We start from the raw sequence: 20,826 nt of genomic DNA, 5'->3' as shown, positions 1-20,826 counted from the left end.
TACCTCACTGTTCTTATGGGAGAAATATGTCAGTACTGTCATAGTATAATAATAATAATATATTATACAGTGATATACCTCACTGCTCTCAGTTATAGATACGTCAGTACTGTCATATAATGATAATAATAATATATTATTAATATACCTCACTCTTCTCAGATATACAGTGAGGGAAAAAAGTATTTGATCCCCTGCTGATTTTGTATGTTTGCCCACTGACAAAGAAATGATCAGTCTATAACTGTAATGGTAGGTTTATTTGAACAGTGAGAGACAGAATAACAACCAATCACACAGGCTCACCCCTGGATCAGCCCTCCTATTGATATTACAGCCATGTCTGGTGTTACCGTAGTTAACCGTTCTGGTGTTACTGTAGTTAACCGTTCTGGTGTTACTGTAGTTAACCGTTCTGGTGTTACTGTAGTTAACCGTTCTGGTGTTACTGTAGTTAACCGTTCTGGTGTTACCGTAGTTAACCGTTCTGGTGTTACTGTAGTTAACCGTTCTGGTGTTACTGTAGTTAACCGTTCTGGTGTTACTGTAGTTAACCGTTCTGGTGTTACTGTAGTTAACCGTTCTGGTGTTACTGTAGTTAACCCTTCTGGTGTTACCGTAGTTAACCCTGTCTGGTGTTACCGTAGTTAACCGTTCTGGTGTTACTGTAGTTAACCGTTCTGGTGTTACTGTAGTTAACCCTTCTGGTGTTACCGTAGTTAACCGTTCTGGTGTTACTGTAGTTAACCCTTCTGGGGTTACTGTAGTTAACCGTTCTGGTGTTACCGTAGTTAACCGTTCTGGTGTTACTGTAGTTAACCGTTCTGGTGTTACTGTAGTTAACCGTTCTGGTGTTACTGTAGTTAACCGTTCTGGTGTTACTGTAGTTAACCGTTCTGGTGTTACTGTAGTTAACCGTTCTGGTGTTACTGTAGTTAACCGTTCTGGTGTTACTGTAGTTAACCGTTCTGGTGTTACTGTAGTTAACCGTTCTGGTGTTACTGTAGTTAACCCTGTCTGGTGTTACTGTAGTTAACCGTTCTGGTGTTACTGTAGTTAACCGTTCTGGTGTTACTGTAGTTAACCGTTCTGGTGTTACTGTAGTTAACCGTTCTGGTGTTACTGTAGTTAACCCTGTCTGGTTTTACTGTAGTTAACCGTTCTGGTGTTACTGTAGTTAACCGTTCTGGTGTTACCGTAGTTAACCGTTCTGTTGTTACTGTAGTTCACCGTTCTGGTGTTACTGTAGTTAACCGTTCTGGTGTTACTGTAGTTAACCGTTCTGGTGTTACTGTAGTTCACCGTTCTGGTGTTACTGTAGTTAACCGTTCTGGTGTTACTGTAGTTAACCGTTCTGGTGTTACCGTAGTTAACCGTTCTGGTGTTACTGTAGTTAACCGTTCTGGTGTTACTGTAGTTAACCCTGTCTGGTGTTACTGTAGTTAACCGTTCTGGTGTTACTGTAGTTAACCGTTCTGGTGTTACTGTAGTTAACCGTTCTGGTGTTACCGTAGTTAACCGTTCTGGTGTTACTGTAGTTAACCGTTCTGGTGTTACCGTAGTTAACCGTTCTGATGTTACTGTAGTTAACCGTTCTGGTGTTACTGTAGTTAACCGTTCTGGTGTTACCGTAGTTAACCGTTCTGGTGTTACTGTAGTTAACCGTTCTGGTGTTACTGTAGTTAACCGTTCTGGTGTTACTGTAGTTAACCCTTCTGGTGTTACTGTAGTTAACCGTTCTGGTGTTACTGTAGTTAACCGTTCTGGTGTTACTGTAGTTAACCGTTCTGGTGTTACTGTAGTTAACCCTTCTGGTGTTACCGTAGTTAACCGTTCTGGTGTTACTGTAGTTAACCCTTCTGGGGTTACTGTAGTTAACCGTTCTGGTGTTACCGTAGTTAACCGTTCTGGTGTTACTGTAGTTAACCGTTCTGGTGTTACTGTAGTTAACCGTTCTGGTGTTACTGTAGTTAACCGTTCTGGTGTTACTGTAGTTAACCGTTCTGGTGTTACTGTAGTTAACCGTTCTGGTGTTACTGTAGTTAACCGTTCTGGTGTTACTGTAGTTAACCGTTCTGGTGTTACTGTAGTTAACCCTGTCTGGTGTTACTGTAGTTAACCGTTCTGGTGTTACTGTAGTTAACCGTTCTGGTGTTACTGTAGTTAACCGTTCTGGTGTTACTGTAGTTAACCGTTCTGGTGTTACTGTAGTTAACCCTGTCTGGTTTTACTGTAGTTAACCGTTCTGGTGTTACTGTAGTTAACCGTTCTGGTGTTACCGTAGTTAACCGTTCTGTTGTTACTGTAGTTCACCGTTCTGGTGTTACTGTAGTTAACCGTTCTGGTGTTACTGTAGTTAACCGTTCTGGTGTTACTGTAGTTCACCGTTCTGGTGTTACTGTAGTTAACCGTTCTGGTGTTACTGTAGTTAACCGTTCTGGTGTTACCGTAGTTAACCGTTCTGGTGTTACTGTAGTTAACCGTTCTGGTGTTACTGTAGTTAACCCTGTCTGGTGTTACTGTAGTTAACCGTTCTGGTGTTACTGTAGTTAACCGTTCTGGTGTTACTGTAGTTAACCGTTCTGGTGTTACCGTAGTTAACCGTTCTGGTGTTACTGTAGTTAACCGTTCTGGTGTTACCGTAGTTAACCGTTCTGATGTTACTGTAGTTAACCGTTCTGGTGTTACCGTAGTTAACCGTTCTGGTGTTACCGTAGTTAACCGTTCTGGTGTTACTGTAGTTAACCGTTCTGGTGTTACTGTAGTTAACCGTTCTGGTGTTACTGTAGTTAACCCTTCTGGTGTTACAGTAGTTAACCGTTCTGGTGTTACTGTAGTTAACCGTTCTGGTGTTACTGTAGTTAACCGTTCTGGTGTTACTGTAGTTAACCGTTCTGGTGTTACTGTAGTTAACCGTTCTGGTGTTACTGTAGTTAACCGTTCTGGTGTTACTGTAGTTAACCGTTCTGGTGTTACTGTAGTTAACCGTTCTGGTGTTACTGTAGTTAACCGTTCTGGTGTTACTGTAGTTAACCCTGTCTGGTGTTACTGTAGTTAACCGTTCTGGTGTTACTGTAGTTAACCGTTCTGGTGTTACTGTAGTTAACCGTTCTGGTGTTACTGTAGTTAACCGTTCTGGTGTTACTGTAGTTAACCCTGTCTGGTTTTACTGTAGTTAACCGTTCTGGTGTTACTGTAGTTAACCGTTCTGGTGTTACCGTAGTTAACCGTTCTGTTGTTACTGTAGTTGACCGTTCTGGTGTTACTGTAGTTAACCGTTCTGGTGTTACTGTAGTTAACCGTTCTGGTGTTACTGTAGTTCACCGTTCTGGTGTTACTGTAGTTAACCGTTCTGGTGTTACTGTAGTTAACCGTTCTGGTGTTACCGTAGTTAACCGTTCTGGTGTTACTGTAGTTAACCGTTCTGGTGTTACTGTAGTTAACCGTTCTGGTGTTACTGTAGTTAACCGTTCTGGTGTTACTGTAGTTAACCGTTCTGGTGTTACTGTAGTTAACCGTTCTGGTGTTACCGTAGTTAACCGTTCTGGTGTTACTGTAGTTAACCGTTCTGGTGTTACTGTAGTTAACTGTTCTGGTGTTACCGTAGTTAACCGTTCTGGTGTTACTGTAGTTAACCGTTCTGGTGTTACCGTAGTTAACCGTTCTGGTGTTACTGTAGTTAACCGTTCTGGTGTTACTGTAGTTAACCGTTCTGGTGTTACTGTAGTTAACCGTTCTGGTGTTACTGTAGTTAACCCTTCTGGTGTTACCGTAGTTAACCCTTCTGGTGTTACCGTAGTTAACCGTTCTGGTGTTACTGTAGTTAACCGTTCTGGTGTTACTGTAGTTAACCGTTCTGGTGTTACTGTAGTTAACCGTTCTGGTGTTACTGTAGTTAACCCTTCTGGTGTTACCGTAGTTAACCGTTCTGGTGTTACTGTAGTTAACCGTTCTGGTGTTACTGTAGTTAACCGTTCTGGTGTTACTGTAGTTAACCGTTCTGGTGTTACTGTAGTTAACCGTTCTGGTGTTACTGTAGTTAACCGTTCTGGTGTTACTGTAGTTAACCGTTCTGGTGTTAATGTAGTTAACCGTTCTGGTGTTACTGTAGTTAACCGTTCTGGTGTTACCGTAGTTAACCGTTCTGGTGTTACCGTAGTTAACCGTTCTGGTGTTACTGTAGTTAACCGTTCTGGTTTTACTGTAGTTAACCGTTCTGGTGTTACTGTAGTTAACCGTTCTGGTTTTACTGTAGTTAACCGTTCTGGTGTTACTGTAGTTAACCGTTCTGGTGTTACTGTAGTTAACCCTTCTGGTGTTACTGTAGTTAACCGTTCTGGTGTTACTGTAGTTAACCGTTCTGGTGTTACTGTAGTTAACCGTTCTGGTGTTACTGTAGTTAACCGTTCTGGTGTTACTGTAGTTAACCGTTCTGGTGTTACTGTAGTTAACCGTTCTGGTGTTACCGTAGTTAACCGTTCTGGTGTTACCGTAGTTAACCGTTCTGGTGTTACCGTAGTTAACCGTTCTGGTGTTACTGTAGTTAACCGTTCTGGTGTTACCGTAGTTAACCGTTCTGGTGTTACCGTAGTTAACCGTTCTGGTGTTACTGTAGTTAACCGTTCTGGTGTTACCGTAGTTAACCGTTCTGGTGTTACTGTAGTTAACCGTTCTGGTGTTACCGTAGTTAACCGTTCTGGTGTTACTGTAGTTAACCGTTCTGGTGTTACTGTAGTTAACCGTTCTGGTGTTACTGTAGTTAACCGTTCTGGTGTTACTGTAGTTAACCGTTCTGGTTTTACTGTAGTTAACCATTCTGGTTCTGGTTTTACTGTAGTTAACAGGCTTTTTGTTCTGGTGTTACTGTAGTTAACAGGCTTTTTGTTCTGGTGTTGTTCTCCCCTCAGAGTTTCAAAAGTTCCTTCAAGAACCTCCGGGATGTTGGTTTCCTTCAAGTCAAGGTTATCAAGGCTACTGATCTGTTGGCAGCTGATTTAAATGGTAAGAAGCACTATCACTCTGTTCATGTTAACTTCTTTATTTCACTGTAGAACTAGCTAGATCCTTCAGTGTTGCACTACATTTTATCACACAGAAATGCTGTATATAGAAACTAACACTGGCTGTGGGTGTCTGTGTCTCTTGCAGGGAAGAGTGATCCGTTCTGTGTGTTGGAGTTAGGGAATGACAGACTGCAGACTCACACCATCTATAAAACCCTCTACCCCAACTGGAACAAAGTCTTTACCTTGTCAGTCGACCAGCTCAGCATTTTATCGTCTCAGTTTCCCTTTAAACGTGATTTAACGTGGTCTTGCAAAGTCTTTCACTTTAAAGATGTTCTGTGTATTCCAATATTTCTCCCACCAGTCGATGGCCAGTTGCCATATGAACCATACAGTTGATCTAATCCCAGTTTATATTTCAGTTGATGTTTATGGTGTATTTATATTAATATGTGTTGTTCTCCAGCCCAGTGAAAGACGTCCATGATGTTCTGGAGCTGACCATCTTTGATGAGGACGGAGACAAAGCACCTGACTTCCTGGGAAAAGTGGCCATTCCTCTACTCTCTGTAAGTGGAAAAGTGTCCATTCCTCTACTCTCTGTCAGTAGCATAGTGTCCATTCCTCTACTCTCTGTCAGTAGTATAGTGTCCATTCCTCTACTCTCTGTCAGTAGTATAGTGGCCATTCCTCTACTCTCTGTCAGTAGCATAGTGTCCATTCCTCTACTCTCTGTCAGTAGCATAGTGTCCATTCCTCTACTCTCTGTCAGTAGCATAGTGTCCATTCCTCTACTCTCTGTCAGTAGCATAGTGTCCATTCCTCTACTCTCTGTCAGTAGCATAGTGTCCATTCCTCTACTCTCTGTCAGTAGCATAGTGTCCATTCCTCTACTCTCTGTCAGTAGCATAGTGTCCATTCCTCTACTCTCTGTCAGTAGCATAGTGTCCATTCCTCTACTCTCTGTCAGTAGCATAGTGTCCATTCCTCTACTCTCTGTCAGTAGCATAGTGTCCATTCCTCTACTCTCTGTCAGTAGCATAGTGTCCATTCATCTACTCTCTGTCAGTAGCATAGTGTCCATTCCTCTACTCTCTGTCAGTAGCATAGTGTCCATTCCTCTACTCCCTGTCAGTAGTATAGTGTCCATTCCTCTACTCTCTGTAAGTAGCATAGTGGCCATTCCTCTACTCTCTGTCAGTAGCATAGTGTCCATTCCTCTACTCTCTGTAAGTAGTATAGTGTCCATTCCTCTACTCTCTGTCAGTAGTATAGTGTCCATTCCTCTACTCTCTGTCAGTAGCATAGTGTCCATTCCTCTACTCTCTGTCAGTAGTATAGTGTCCATTCCTCTACTCTCTGTCAGTAGTATAGTGTCCATTCCTCTACTCTCTGTCAGTAGCATAGTGTCCATTCCTCTACTCTCTGTCAGTAGCATAGTGTCCATTCCTCTACTCTCTGTCAGTAGCATAGTGTCCATTCCTCTACTCTCTGTCAGTAGTATAGTGTCCATTCCTCTACTCTCTGTCAGTAGTATAGTGTCCATTCCTCTACTCTCTGTCAGTAGCATAGTGTCCATTCCTCTACTCTCTGTCAGTAGTATGGTGTCCATTCCTCTACTCTCTGTCAGTAGCATAGTGTCCATTCCTCTACTCTCTGTCAGTAGTATAGTGTCCATTCCTCTACTCTCTGTCAGTAGTATAGTGGCCATTCCTCTACTCTCTGTCAGTAGCATAGTGGCCATTCCTCTACTCTCTGTCAGTAGCATAGTGTCCATTCCTCTACTCTCTGTCAGTAGCATAGTGTCCATTCCTCTACTCTCTGTCAGTAGTATAGTGGCCATTCCTCTACTCTCTGTCAGTAGCATAGTGTCCATTCCTCTACTCTCTGTCAGTAGTATAGTGTCCATTCCTCTACTCTCTGTCAGTAGCATAGTGTCCATTCCTCTACTCTCTGTAAGTAGCATAGTGTCCATTCCTCTACTCTCTGTCAGTAGCATAGTGTCCATTCCTCTACTCTCTGTCAGTAGCATAGTGTCCGTTCCACTACTCTCTGTCAGTAGTATAGTGGCCATTCCTCTACTCTCTGTCAGTAGCATAGTGTCCATTCCTCTACTCTCTGTAAGTAGCATAGTGTCCATTCCTCTACTCTCTGTCAGTAACATAGTGTCCATTCCTCTACTCTCTGTCAGTAGTATAGTGGCCATTCCTCTACTCTCTATAACATTTACATTTACATTTACGTCATTTAGCAGACACTCTTATCCAAGTAGCATAGTGTCCATACCTCTACTCTCTGTCAGTAGCATAGTGTCCATTCCTCTACTCTCTGTCAGTAGCATAGTGTCCATTCCTCTACTCTCTGTCAGTAGCATAGTGTCCATTCCTCTACTCTCTGTCAGTAGTATAGTGTCCATTCCTCTACTCTCTGTCAGTAGCATAGTGTCCATTCCTCTACTCTCTGTCAGTAGCATAGTGTCCATTCCTCTACTCTCTGTCAGTAGCATAGTGTCCATTCCTCTACTCTCTGTCAGTAGCATAGTGTCCATTCCTCTACTCTCTGTAAGTAGTATAGTGGCCATTCCTCTACTCTCTGTCAGTAGTATAGTGTCCAATCCTCTACTCTCTGTCAGTAGCATAGTGTCCATTCCTCTACTCTCTGTCAGTAGTATAGTGTCCATTCCTCTACTCTCTGTCAGTAGCATAGTGTCCATTCCTCTACTCTCTGTCAGTAGTATAGTGGCCATTCCTCTACTCTCTGTCAGTAGTATAGTGTCCATTCCTCTACTCTCTGTCAGTAGCATAGTGTCCATTCCTCTACTCTCTGTCAGTAGCATAGTGTCCATTCCTCTACTCTCTGTCAGTAGCATAGTGTCCATTCCTCTACTCTCTGTCAGTAGTATAGTGGCCATCCCTCTACTCTCTGTAAATAGCATAGTGTCCATTCCTCTACTCTCTGTCAGTAGCATAGTGTCCATTCCTCTACTCTCTGTCAGTAGTATAGTGGCCATTCCTCTACTCTCTATAACATTTACATTTACATTTACGTCATTTAGCAGACGCTCTTATCCAAGTAGCATAGTGTCCATACCTCTACTCTCTGTCAGTAGCATAGTGTCCATTCCTCTACTCTCTGTAAGTAGTATAGTGGCCATTCCTCTACTCTCTGTCAGTAGCATAGTGTCCATTCCTCTACTCTCTGTCAGTAGCATAGTGGCCATTCCTCTACTCTCTGTCAGTAGTATAGTGTCCATTCCTCTACTCTCTGTCAGTAGCATAGTGTCCATTCCTCTACTCTCTGTCAGTAGCATAGTGTCCATTCCTCTACTCTCTGTCAGTAGCATAGTGTCCATTCCTCTACTCTCTGTCAGTAGCATAGTGTCCATTCCTCTACTCTCTGTCAGTAGCATAGTGTCCATTCCTCTACTCTCTGTAAGTAGCATAGTGTCCATTCCTCTACTCTCTGTCAGTAGCATAGTGTCCATTCCTCTACTCTCTGTCAGTAGCATAGTGTCCATTCCTCTACTCTCTGTCAGTAGCATAGTGTCCATTCCTCTACTCTCTGTCAGTAGCATAGTGTCCATTCCTCTACTCTCTGTCAGTAGTATAGTGGCCATCCCTCTACTCTCTGTAAGTAGCATAGTGTCCATTCCTCTACTCTCTGTCAGTAGCATAGTGTCCATTCCTCTACTCTCTGTCAGTAGTATAGTGGCCATTCCTCTACTCTCTATAACATTTACATTTACATTTACGTCATTTAGCAGACGCTCTTATCCAAGTAGCATAGTGTCCATACCTCTACTCTCTGTCAGTAGCATAGTGTCCATTCCTCTACTCTCTGTAAGTAGTATAGTGGCCATTCCTCTACTCTCTGTCAGTAGCATAGTGTCCATTCCTCTACTCTCTGTCAGTAGCATAGTGGCCATTCCTCTACTCTCTGTCAGTAGTATAGTGTCCATTCCTCTACTCTCTGTCAGTAGCATAGTGTCCATTCCTCTACTCTCTGTCAGTAGCATAGTGTCCATTCCTCTACTCTCTGTCAGTAGCATAGTGTCCATTCCTCTACTCTCTGTCAGTAGCATAGTGTCCATTCCTCTACTCTCTGTCAGTAGCATAGTGTCCATTCCTCTACTCTCTGTCAGTAGCATAGTGTCCATTCCTCTACTCTCTGTCAGTAGCATAGTGTCCATTCCTCTACTCTCTGTCAGTAGTATAGTGGCCATCCCTCTACTCTCTGTAAGTAGCATAGTGTCCATTCCTCTACTCTCTGTCAGTAGCATAGTGTCCATTCCTCTACTCTCTGTCAGTAGTATAGTGGCCATTCCTCTACTCTCTATAACATTTACATTTACGTCATTTAGCAGACGCTCTTATCCAAGTAGCATAGTGTCCATACCTCTACTCTCTGTCAGTAGCATAGTGTCCATTCCTCTACTCTCTGTAAGTAGTATAGTGGCCATTCCTCTACTCTCTGTCAGTAGCATAGTGTCCATTCCTCTACTCTCTGTCAGTAGCATAGTGGCCATTCCTCTACTCTCTGTCAGTAGTATAGTGTCCATTCCTCTACTCTCTGTCAGTAGCATAGTGTCCATTCCTCTACTCTCTGTCAGTAGCATAGTGTCCATTCCTCTACTCTCTGTCAGTAGCATAGTGTCCATTCCTCTACTCTCTGTCAGTAGCTTAGTGTCCATTCCTCTACTCGCTGTCAGTAGCATAGTGTCCATTCCTCTACTCTCTGTAAGTAGCATAGTGTCCATTCCTCTACTCTCTGTCAGTAGTATAGTGTCCATTACTCTACTCTCTGTCAGTAGCATAGTGTCCATTCCTCTACTCTCTGTCAGTAGCATAGTGTCCATTCCTCTACTCTCTGTCAGTAGCATAGTGTCCATTCCTCTACTCTCTGTCAGTAGTAGAGTGGCCATTCCTCTACTCTCTGTCAGTAGCATAGTGTCCATCCCTCTACTCTCTGTAAGTAGCATAGTGTCCATTCCTCTACTCTCTGTCAGTAGCATAGTGTCCATTCCTCTACTCTCTGTCAGTAGTATAGTGTCCATTCCTCTACTCTCTGTCAGTAGTATAGTGTCCATTACTCTACTCTCTGTCAGTAGCATAGTGTCCATTCCTCTACTCTCTGTCAGTAGTATAGTGGCCATTCCTCTACTCTCTATAACATTTACATTTACATTTACGTAATTTAGCAGACGCTCTTATCCAAGTAGCATAGTGTCCATACCTCTACTCTCTGTCAGTAGCATAGTGTCCATTCCTCTACTCTCTGTCAGTAGCATAGTGTCCATTCCTCTACTCTCTGTCAGTAGCATAGTGTCCATTCCTCTACTCTCTGTCAGTAGTATAGTGGCCATTCCTCTACTCTCTGTAAGTAGCATAGTGTCCATACCTCTACTCTCTGTCAGTGGCATAGTGTCCATTCCTCTACTCTCTGTAAGTAGCATAGTGTCCATACCTCTACTCTCTGTCAGTGGCATAGTGTCCATTCCTCTACTCTCTGTCAGTAGCATAGTGGCCATTCCTCTACTCTCTGTCAGTAGTATAGTGGCCATTCCTCTACTCTCTATAACATTTACATTTACATTTACATTTACGTCATTTAGCAGACGCTCTTATCCAAGTAGCATAGTGTCCATTCCTCTACTCTCTGTCAGTAGCATAGTGTCCATCCCTCTACTCTCTGTAAGTAGCATAGTGTCCATTCCTCTACTCTCTGTCAGTAGCATAGTGTCCATCCCTCTACTCTCTGTAAGTAGCATAGTGTCCATTCCTCTACTCTCTGTCAGTAGCATAGTGTCCATTCCTCTACTCTCTGTCAGTAGTATAGTGTCCATTCCTCTACTCTCTGTCAGTAGTATAGTGTCCATTACTCTACTCTCTGTCAGTAGCATAGTGTCCATTCCTCTACTCTCTGTCAGTAGTATAGTGGCCATTCCTCTACTCTCTATAACATTTACATTTACATTTACGTCATTTAGCAGACGCTCTTATCCAAGTAGCATAGTGTCCATACCTCTACTCTCTGTCAGTAGCATAGTGTCCATTCCTCTACTCTCTGTCAGTAGCATAGTGTCCATTCCTCTACTCTCTGTCAGTAGCATAGTGTCCATTCCTCTACTCTCTGTCAGTAGCATAGTGTCCATTCCTCTACTCTCTGTCAGTAGTATAGTGGCCATTCCTCTACTCTCTGTAAGTAGCATAGTGTCCATACCTCTACTCTCTGTCAGTGGCATAGTGTCCATTCCTCTACTCTCTGTAAGTAGCATAGTGTCCATACCTCTACTCTCTGTCAGTGGCATAGTGTCCATTCCTCTACTCTCTGTCAGTAGCATAGTGGCCATTCCTCTACTCTCTGTCAGTAGTATAGTGGCCATTCCTCTACTCTCTATAACATTTACATTTACATTTACATTTACGTCATTTAGCAGACGCTCTTATCCAAGTAGCATAGTGTCCATACCTCTACTCTCTGTCAGTAGCATAGTGTCCATTGCTCTACTCTCTGTAAGTAGTATAGTGGCCATTCCTCTACTCTCTGTAAGTAGCATAGTGTCCATTCCTCTACTCTCTGTCAGTAGCATGGTGTCCATTCCTCTACTCTCTGTCAGTAGCATAGTGTCCATTCCTCTACTCTCTGTCAGTAGCATAGTGTCCATTCCTCTACTCTCTGTAAGTAGCATAGTGTCCATTCCTCTACTCTCTGTCAGTAGCATAGTGTCCATTCCTCTACTCTCTGTCAGTAGCATAGTGTCCATTCCTCTACTCTCTGTCAGTAGTATAGTGGCCATTCCTCTACTCTCTGTCAGTAGCATAGTGTCCATTCCTCTACTCTCTGTAAGTAGCATAGTGTCCATTCCTCTACTCTCTGTCAGTAGCATAGTGTCCATTCCTCTACTCTCTGTCAGTAGTATAGTGTCCATTCCTCTACTCTCTGTCAGTAGCATAGTGTCCATTCCTCTACTCTCTGTCAGTAGCATAGTGTCCATTCCTCTACTCTCTGTCAGTAGTATAGTGTCCATTCCTCTACTCTCTGTCAGTAGTATAGTGTCCATTCCTCTACTCTCTGTCAGTAGCATAGTGGCCATTCCTCTACTCTCTGTCAGTAGTATAGTGGCCATTCCTCTACTCTCTGTCAGTAGCATAGTGGCCATTCCTCTACTCTCTGTCAGTAGCATAGTGTCCATTCCTCTACTCTCTGTAAGTAGCATAGTGTCCATACCTCTACTCTCTGTCAGTAGCATAGTGTCCATTCCTCTACTCTCTGTAAGTAGCATAGTGTCCATTCCTCTACTCTCTGTTTGTAGTATAGTGGCCATTCCTCTACTCTCTGTCAGTAGCATAGTGTCCATTCCTCTACTCTCTGTAAGTAGCATAGTGTCCATTCCTCTACTCTCTGTCAGTAGTATAGTGTCCATTCCTCTACTCTCTGTCAGTAGTATAGTGGCCATTCCTCTACTCTCTGTCAGTAGCATAGTGGCCATTCCTCTACTTTCTGTCAGTAGTATAGTGGCCATTCATCTACTCTCTGTCAGTAGTATAGTGGCCATTCCTCTACTCTCTGTCAGTAGCATAGTGGCCATTCCTCTACTCTCTGTCAGTAGCATAGTGTCCATTCCTCTACTCTCTGTAAGTAGCATAGTGTCCATACCTCTACTCTCTGTCAGTAGCATAGTGTCCATTCCTCTACTCTCTGTAAGTAGCATAGTGTCCATTCCTCTACTCTCTGTTTGTAGTATAGTGGCCATTCCTCTACTCTCTGTCAGTAGCATAGTGTCCATTCCTCTACTCTCTGTAAGTAGCATAGTGTCCATTCCTCTACTCTCTGTCAGTAGTATAGTGGCCATTCCTCTACTCTCTGTCAGTAGCATAGTGTCCATTCCTCTACTCTCTGTCAGTAGCATAGTGTCCATTCCTCTACTCTCTGTCAGTAGTATAGTGTCCATTCCTCTACTCTCTGTCAGTAGCATAGTGTCCATTCCTCTACTCTCTGTCAGTAGCATAGTGTCCATTCCTCTACTCTCTGTCAGTAGCATAGTGTCCATTCCACTACTCTCTGTCAGTAGCATAGTGTCCATTCCTCTACTCTCTGTAAGTAGCATAGTGTCCATTCCTCTACTCTCTGTCAGTAGTATAGTGGCCATTCCTCTACTCTCTGTCAGTAGCATAGTTTCCATTCCTCTACTCTCTGTCAGTAGCATAGTGTCCATTCCTCTACTCTCTGTCAGTAGCATAGTGTCCATTCCTCTACTCTCTGTCAGTAGTATAGTGTCCAATTCCTCTACTCTCTGTCAGTAGCATAGTGTCCAATCCTCTACTCTCTGTCAGTAGTACAGTGGCCATTCCTCTACTCTTTGTCAGTAGCATAGTGGCCATTCCTCTACTCTCTGTCAGTAGTATAGTGGCCATTCCTCTACTCTCTGTCAGTAGTATAGTGGCCATTCCTCTACTCTCTGTCAGTAGTATAGTGGCCATTCCTCTAATCTCTGTCAGTAGCATAGTGTCCATTCCTCTACTCTCTGTCTGTAGCATAGTGTCCATTCCTCTACTCTCTGTCAGTAGTATAGTGTCCATTCCTCTACTCTCTGTCAGTAGTATAGTGTCCATTCCTCTACTCTCTGTCAGTAGTATAGTGTCCATTCCTCTACTCTCTGTCAGTAGCATAGTGTCCATTCCTCTACTCTCTGTCTGTAGCATAGTGTCCATTCCTCTACTCTCTTTCAGTAGCATGTTGTCCATTCCACTACTCTCTGTCAGTAGCATAGTGTCCATTCCTCTACTCTCTGTCAGTAGTATAGTGGCCATTCCTCTACTCTCTGTCAGTAGCATAGTGTCCATTCCTCTACTCTCTGTCAGTAGTATAGTGGCCATTCCTCTACTCTCTGTCAGTAGCATAGTGTCCATTCCTCTACTCTCTGTCAGTAGCATAGTGTCCATTCCTCTACTCTCTGTCAGTAGCATAGTGTCCATTCCTCTACTCTCTGTCAGTAGTATAGTGTCCATTCCTCTACTCTCTGTCAGTAGCATAGTGTCCATTCCTCTACTCTCTGTCAGTAGCATAGTGTCCATTCCTCTACTCTCTGTCAGTAGTATAGTGTCCATTCCTCTACTCTCTGTCAGTAGCATAGTGTCCATTCCTCTACTCTCTGTCAGTAGCATAGTGTCCATTCCTCTACTCTCTGTCAGTAGTATAGTGGCCATTCCTCTACTCTCTGTCAGTAGCATAGTGTCCATTCCTCTACTCTCTGTCAGTAGTATAGTGTCCATTCCTCTACTCTCTGTCAGTAGTATAGTGTCCATTCCTCTACTCTCTGTCAGTAGCATAGTGTCCATTCCTCTACTCTCTGTCAGTAGCATAGTGTCCATTCCTCTACTCTCTGTAAGTAGTATAGTGTCCATTCCTCTACTCTCTGTCAGTAGTATAGTGTCCATTCCTCTACTCTCTGTCAGTAGCATAGTGTCCATTCCTCTACTCTCTGTCAGTAGTATAGTGTCCATTCCTCTACTCTATGTCAGTAGTATAGTGGCCATTCCTCTACTCTCTGTAAGTAGCATAGTGTCCATTCCTCTACTCTCTGTCAGTAGCATAGTGTCCATTCCTCTACTCTCTGTCAGTAGCGTAAATCATCTTACAAATTACATCAATATGTATTTTCATTAGATCAATGGGAGTTCAAGTCAAGAGGGCCTTACAGTACAATAGGGTCATATCTTCATCATTAAGACTAACCCTCTATTTGACAGTAATCCACTGTTGCAGCTTAGTGTTGGTCTGTGTACATTACATTACACTCTCTCTCCCCTCCAGATCCACAATGGTCAACAGATCTGCTGTCCCCTGAAGAAAGAGGATCTGGGGGGTCTGTCTAAAGGAAGCATCTCCCTAGAGTTGGAGCTCATCTTCAACCCAGTGAGTCCAGTCCTGCTGTCTGATGCCCCTCCAGGGCCCATGGGGAGGCATCTGTCCTGTTTAATACAGATGGACCAGTCCTGTTTACTACAGATGGACCAGTCCTGTTTAATACAGATGGACCAGTCCTGTTTAATACAGATGGACCAGTCCTGTTTACTACAGATGGACCAGTCCTGTTTAATACAGATGGACCAGTCCTGTTTAATACAGATGGACCAGTCCTGTTTAATACAGATGGACCAGTCCTGTTTAATACAGATGGACCAGTCCTGTTTAATACAGATGGACCAATCCTGTTTAATACAGATGGACCAGTCCTGTTTAATACAGATGGACCAGTCCTGTTTAATACAGATGGACCAGTCCTGTTTAATACAGATGGACCAGTCCTGTTTAATACAGATGGACCAGTCCTGTTTAATACAGATGGACCAGTCCTGTTTAATACAGATGGACCAGTCCTGTTTAATACAGATGGACCAGTCCTGTTTAATACAGATGGACCAATCCTGTTTAATACAGATGGACCAGTCCTGTTTAATACAGATGGACCAGTCCTGTTTAATACAGATGGACCAGTCCTGTTTAATACAGATGGACCAGTCCTGTTTAATACAGATGGACCAGTCCTGTTTAATACAGATGGACCAGTCCTGTTTAATACAGATGGACCAGTCCTGTTTAATCCAGATGGACCAGTCCTGTTTAATACAGATGGACCAGTCCTGTTTAATACCGATGGACCAGTCCTGTTTAATACCGATGGACCAGTCCTGTTTAATACAGATGGACCAGTCCTGTTTAATACAGATGGACCAGTCCTGTTTAATACAGATGGACCAGTCCTGTTTAATACAGATGGACCAGTCCTGTTTAATACAGATGGACCAGTCCTGTTTAATACAGATGGACCAGTCCTGTTTAATACAGATGGACCAGTCCTGTTTAATACAGATGGACCAGTCCTGTTTAATACAGATGGACCAGTCCTGTTTAATACCGATGGACCAGTCCTGTTTAATACCGATGGACCAGTCCTGTTTAATACAGATGGACCAGTCCTGTTTAATACAGATGGACCAGTCCTGTTTAATACAGATGGACCAATCATGTTTAATACAGATGGACCAGTCCTGTTTAATACAGATGGACCAGTCCTGTTTAATACAGATGGACCAGTCCTGTTTAATACCGATGGACCAGTCCTGTTTAATACAGATGGACCAGTCCTGTTTAATACAGATGGACCAGTCCTGTTTAATACCGATGGACCAGTCCTGTTTAATACAGATGGACCAGTCCTGTTTAATACAGATGGACCAGTCCTGTTTAATACAGATGGACCAGTCCTGTTTAATACAGATGGACCAGTCCTGTTTAATACAGATGGACCAGTCCTGTTTAATACAGATGGACCAGTCCTGTTTAATACAGATGGACCAGTCCTGTTTAATACCGATGGACCAGTCCTGTTTAATACAGATGGACCAGTCCTGTTTAATACCGATGGACCAGTCCTGTTTAATACAGATGGACCAGTCCTGTTTAATACAGATGGACCAGTCCTGTTTAATACAGATGGACCAGTCCTGTTTAATACAGATGGACCAGTCCTGTTTAATACCGATGGACCAGTCCTGTTTAATACAGATGGACCAGTCCTGTTTACTACAGATGGACCAGTCCTGTTTAATACAGATGGACCAGTCCTGTTTAATACAGATGGACCAGTCCTGTTTAATACCGATGGACCAGTCCTGTTTAATACAGATGGACCAGTCCTGTTTAATACCGATGGACCAGTCCTGTTTAATACAGATGGACCAGTCCTGTTTAATACAGATGGACCAGTCCTGTTTAATACAGATGGACCAGTCCTGTTTAATACAGATGGACCAGTCCTGTTTAATACAGATGGACCAGTCCTGTTTAATACAGATGGACCAGTCCTGTTTAATACAGATGGACCAGTCCTGTTTAATTCCGTTGGACCAGTCCTGTTTAATACAGATGGACCAGTCCTGTTTAATACAGATGGACCAGTCCTGTTTAATACAGATGGACCAGTCCTGTTTAATACCGATGGACCAGTCCTGTTTAATACAGATGGACCAGTCCTGTTTAATACAGATGGACCAGTCCTGTTTAATACAGATGGACCAGTCCTGTTTAATACAGATGGACCAGTCCTGTTTAATACAGATGGACCAGTCCTGTTTAATACCGATGGACCAGTCCTGTTTAATACAGATGGACCAGTCCTGTTTAATACAGATGGACCAGTCCTGTTTAATACAGATGGACCAGTCCTGTTTAATACAGATGGACCAGTCCTGTTTAATACAGATGGACCAGTCCTGTTTAATACAGATGGACCAGTCCTGTTTAATACAGATGGACCAGTCCTGTTTAATACAGATGGACCAGTCCTGTTTAATACAGATGGACCAGTCCTGTTTAATACCGATGGACCAGTCCTGTTTAATACAGATGGACCAGTCCTGTTTAATACAGATGGACCAGTCCTGTTTAATACAGATGGACCAGTCCTGTTTAATACAGATGGACCAGTCCTGTTTAATACAGATGGACCTGTCCTGTTTAATACAGATGGACCAGTCCTGTTTAATACAGATGGACCAGTCCTGTTTAATACAGATGGACCAGTCCTGTTTAATACAGATGGACCAGTCCTGTTTAATACAGATGGACCAGTCCTGTTTAATACAGATGGACCAGTCCTGTTTAATACAGATGGACCAGTCCTGTTTAATACAGATGGACCAGTCCTGTTTAATACAGATGGACCAGTCCTGTTTAATACAGATGGACCAGTCCTGTTTAATACAGATGGACCAGTCCTGTTTAATACAGATGGACCAGTCCTGTTTAATACAGATGGACCAGTCCTGTTTAATACAGATGGACCAGTCCTGTTTAATACAGATGGACCAGTCCTGTTTAATACAGATGGACCAATCCTGTTTAATACAGATGGACCAGTCCTGTTTAATACAGATGGACCAGTCCTGTTTAATACAGATGGACCAGTCCTGTTTAATACAGATGGACCAGTCCTGTTTAATACAGATGGACCAGTCCTGTTTAATACAGATGGACCAGTCCTGTTTAATACAGATGGACCAGTCCTGTTTAATCCAGATGGACCAGTCCTGTTTAATCCAGATGGACCAGTCCTGTTTAATACCGATGGACCAGTCCTGTTTAATACCGATGGACCAGTCCTGTTTAATACAGATGGACCAGTCCTGTTTAATACAGATGGACCAGTCCTGTTTAATACAGATGGACCAGTCCTGTTTAATACAGATGGACCAGTCCTGTTTAATACAGATGGACCAGTCCTGTTTAATACAGATGGACCAGTCCTGTTTAATACAGATGGACCAGTCCTGTTTAATACAGATGGACCAGTCCTGTTTAATACAGATGGACCAGTCCTGTTTAATACCGATGGACCAGTCCTGTTTAATACCGATGGACCAGTCCTGTTTAATACAGATGGACCAGTCCTGTTTAATACAGATGGACCAGTCCTGTTTAATACAGATGGACCAATCATGTTTAATACAGATGGACCAGTCCTGTTTAATACAGATGGACCAGTCCTGTTTAATACAGATGGACCAGTCCTGTTTAATACCGATGGACCAGTCCTGTTTAATACAGATGGACCAGTCCTGTTTAATACAGATGGACCAGTCCTGTTTAATACCGATGGACCAGTCCTGTTTAATACAGATGGACCAGTCCTGTTTAATACAGATGGACCAGTCCTGTTTAATACAGATGGACCAGTCCTGTTTAATACAGATGGACCAGTCCTGTTTAATACAGATGGACCAGTCCTGTTTAATACAGATGGACCAGTCCTGTTTAATACAGATGGACCAGTCCTGTTTAATACCGATGGACCAGTCCTGTTTAATACAGATGGACCAGTCCTGTTTAATACCGATGGACCAGTCCTGTTTAATACAGATGGACCAGTCCTGTTTAATACAGATGGACCAGTCCTGTTTAATACAGATGGACCAGTCCTGTTTAATACAGATGGACCAGTCCTGTTTAATACAGATGGACCAGTCCTGTTTAATTCCGTTGGACCAGTCCTGTTTAATACAGATGGACCAGTCCTGTTTAATACAGATGGACCAGTCCTGTTTAATACCGATGGACCAGTCCTGTTTAATACAGATGGACCAGTCCTGTTTAATACAGATGGACCAGTCCTGTTTAATACAGATGGACCAGTCCTGTTTAATACAGATGGACCAGTCCTGTTTAATACAGATGGACCAGTCCTGTTTAATACCGATGGACCAGTCCTGTTTAATACAGATGGACCAGTCCTGTTTAATACAGATGGACCAGTCCTGTTTAATACAGATGGACCAGTCCTGTTTAATACAGATGGACCAGTCCTGTTTAATACAGATGGACCAGTCCTGTTTAATACAGATGGACCAGTCCTGTTTAATACAGATGGACCAGTCCTGTTTAATACAGATGGACCAGTCCTGTTTAATACAGATGGACCAGTCCTGTTTAATACCGATGGACCAGTCCTGTTTAATACAGATGGACCAGTCCTGTTTAATACAGATGGACCAGTCCTGTTTAATACAGATGGACCAGTCCTGTTTAATACAGATGGACCAGTCCTGTTTAATACAGATGGACCTGTCCTGTTTAATACAGATGGACCAGTCCTGTTTAATACAGATGGACCAGTCCTGTTTAATACAGATGGACCAGTCCTGTTTAATACAGATGGACCAGTCCTGTTTAATACAGATGGACCAGTCCTGTTTAATACAGATGGACCAGTCCTGTTTAATACAGATGGACCAGTCCTGTTTAATACAGATGGACCAGTCCTGTTTAATACAGATGGACCAGTCCTGTTTAATACAGATGGACCAGTCCTGTTTAATACAGATGGACCAGTCCTGTTTAATACAGATGGACCAGTCCTGTTTAATACAGATGGACCAGTCCTGTTTAATACTAATGATGTCTACTGTGTGTGTGTGTGTATGTGTGTGTGTGTGTGTGTCTCTCTGTGTGTGTCTCTCTGTGTGTGTGTGTGTGTGTGTGTGTGTGTGTGTGTGTGTGTGTGTGTGTACACGGTGTCAACTACAACACAGAGACAGATGGTCTAACCATGATGTAATCAGAGAGGTGCTGCTGGAGTCACTCCCTTTCAGTTCATTGGCATCAGTTGTGTCTGAAACAGTGTCTTCCTCCGTATCTCTCTCCATCTGACTTATAGGTCAGAGCAGCTATCAGAACATTTACACCAAAGGAGAAGAAATTCATGGAAGACAATCCAAAGTTTTCTAAAAAGGTTTGCTAAATTAATCTCCATAGTTTTACCTAAACTATTCTGAAACAGGCAGACATTTTGTGTTGTTCATAGCATCTTTTTAACCGGTATTTCTGTATTGATTTCAGATCTTGGCGCGTAACGTGTACCGCGTGCGTAACCTATACAGAGCAGTGCAGTCCACATTCCAGTACATCAAGAGCTGTTTCCAGTGGGAGAGTTTCCAGAGGAGTCTCATAGCCTTCCTGGTGAGGCATTTCACCATCTAAAAGTATCAAACTAGATATAATGTGGTATAGTAGCACCATCTGCAGTTTCTCCCATAGAACTAGAATTCCTAGAAGGGGGGGGGGGACAATGCAAATAGTCCGGGTAGACATTTCATTAGATGTTCAGGAGTCTTATGGCTTTGGGGTAGAAGCTGTTAAGAAGCCTTTTGGACCTAGACTTGGCACTCCGGTACCGCTTGCCATGCGGTAGCAGAGAGAACAGTCTATGACTAGGGTGGCTGGAGTCTTTGACAATTTTTAGGGCCTTCCTCTGACACCGCCT

At 43.1% G+C, this 20,826-nt stretch overlaps 1 protein-coding gene across 1 annotated transcript in view; it reads left to right on the top strand.

The window, feature by feature from the left end:
* The window catches only part of LOC311126434 (multiple C2 and transmembrane domain-containing protein 2-like), a gene marked incomplete at its 3' end in the record, with an annotated part of 104,647 nt that extends 84,125 nt beyond the window's left edge, over positions 1-20,522 (top strand). Inside the window, exons 12-17 of the mRNA XM_084200434.1 lie at positions 4,908-5,001; positions 5,149-5,251; positions 5,473-5,575; positions 14,820-14,921; positions 20,221-20,295; positions 20,403-20,522. Of these exons, the coding sequence (XP_084056560.1) occupies positions 4,908-5,001; positions 5,149-5,251; positions 5,473-5,575; positions 14,820-14,921; positions 20,221-20,295; positions 20,403-20,522 (597 nt within the window). The remainder of the gene's footprint in view (positions 1-4,907; positions 5,002-5,148; positions 5,252-5,472; positions 5,576-14,819; positions 14,922-20,220; positions 20,296-20,402) is intronic.
* Between the last annotated feature and the right edge of the window lie 304 nt (positions 20,523-20,826).

Source organism: Coregonus lavaretus, assembly GCF_964263955.1.
Source record: "Coregonus lavaretus genome assembly, contig: HAP1_SCAFFOLD_1156, whole genome shotgun sequence".
Lineage (NCBI taxonomy): Eukaryota > Metazoa > Chordata > Actinopteri > Salmoniformes > Salmonidae > Coregonus > Coregonus lavaretus.
This window is presented reverse-complemented; position numbering and strand designations above follow the sequence as displayed.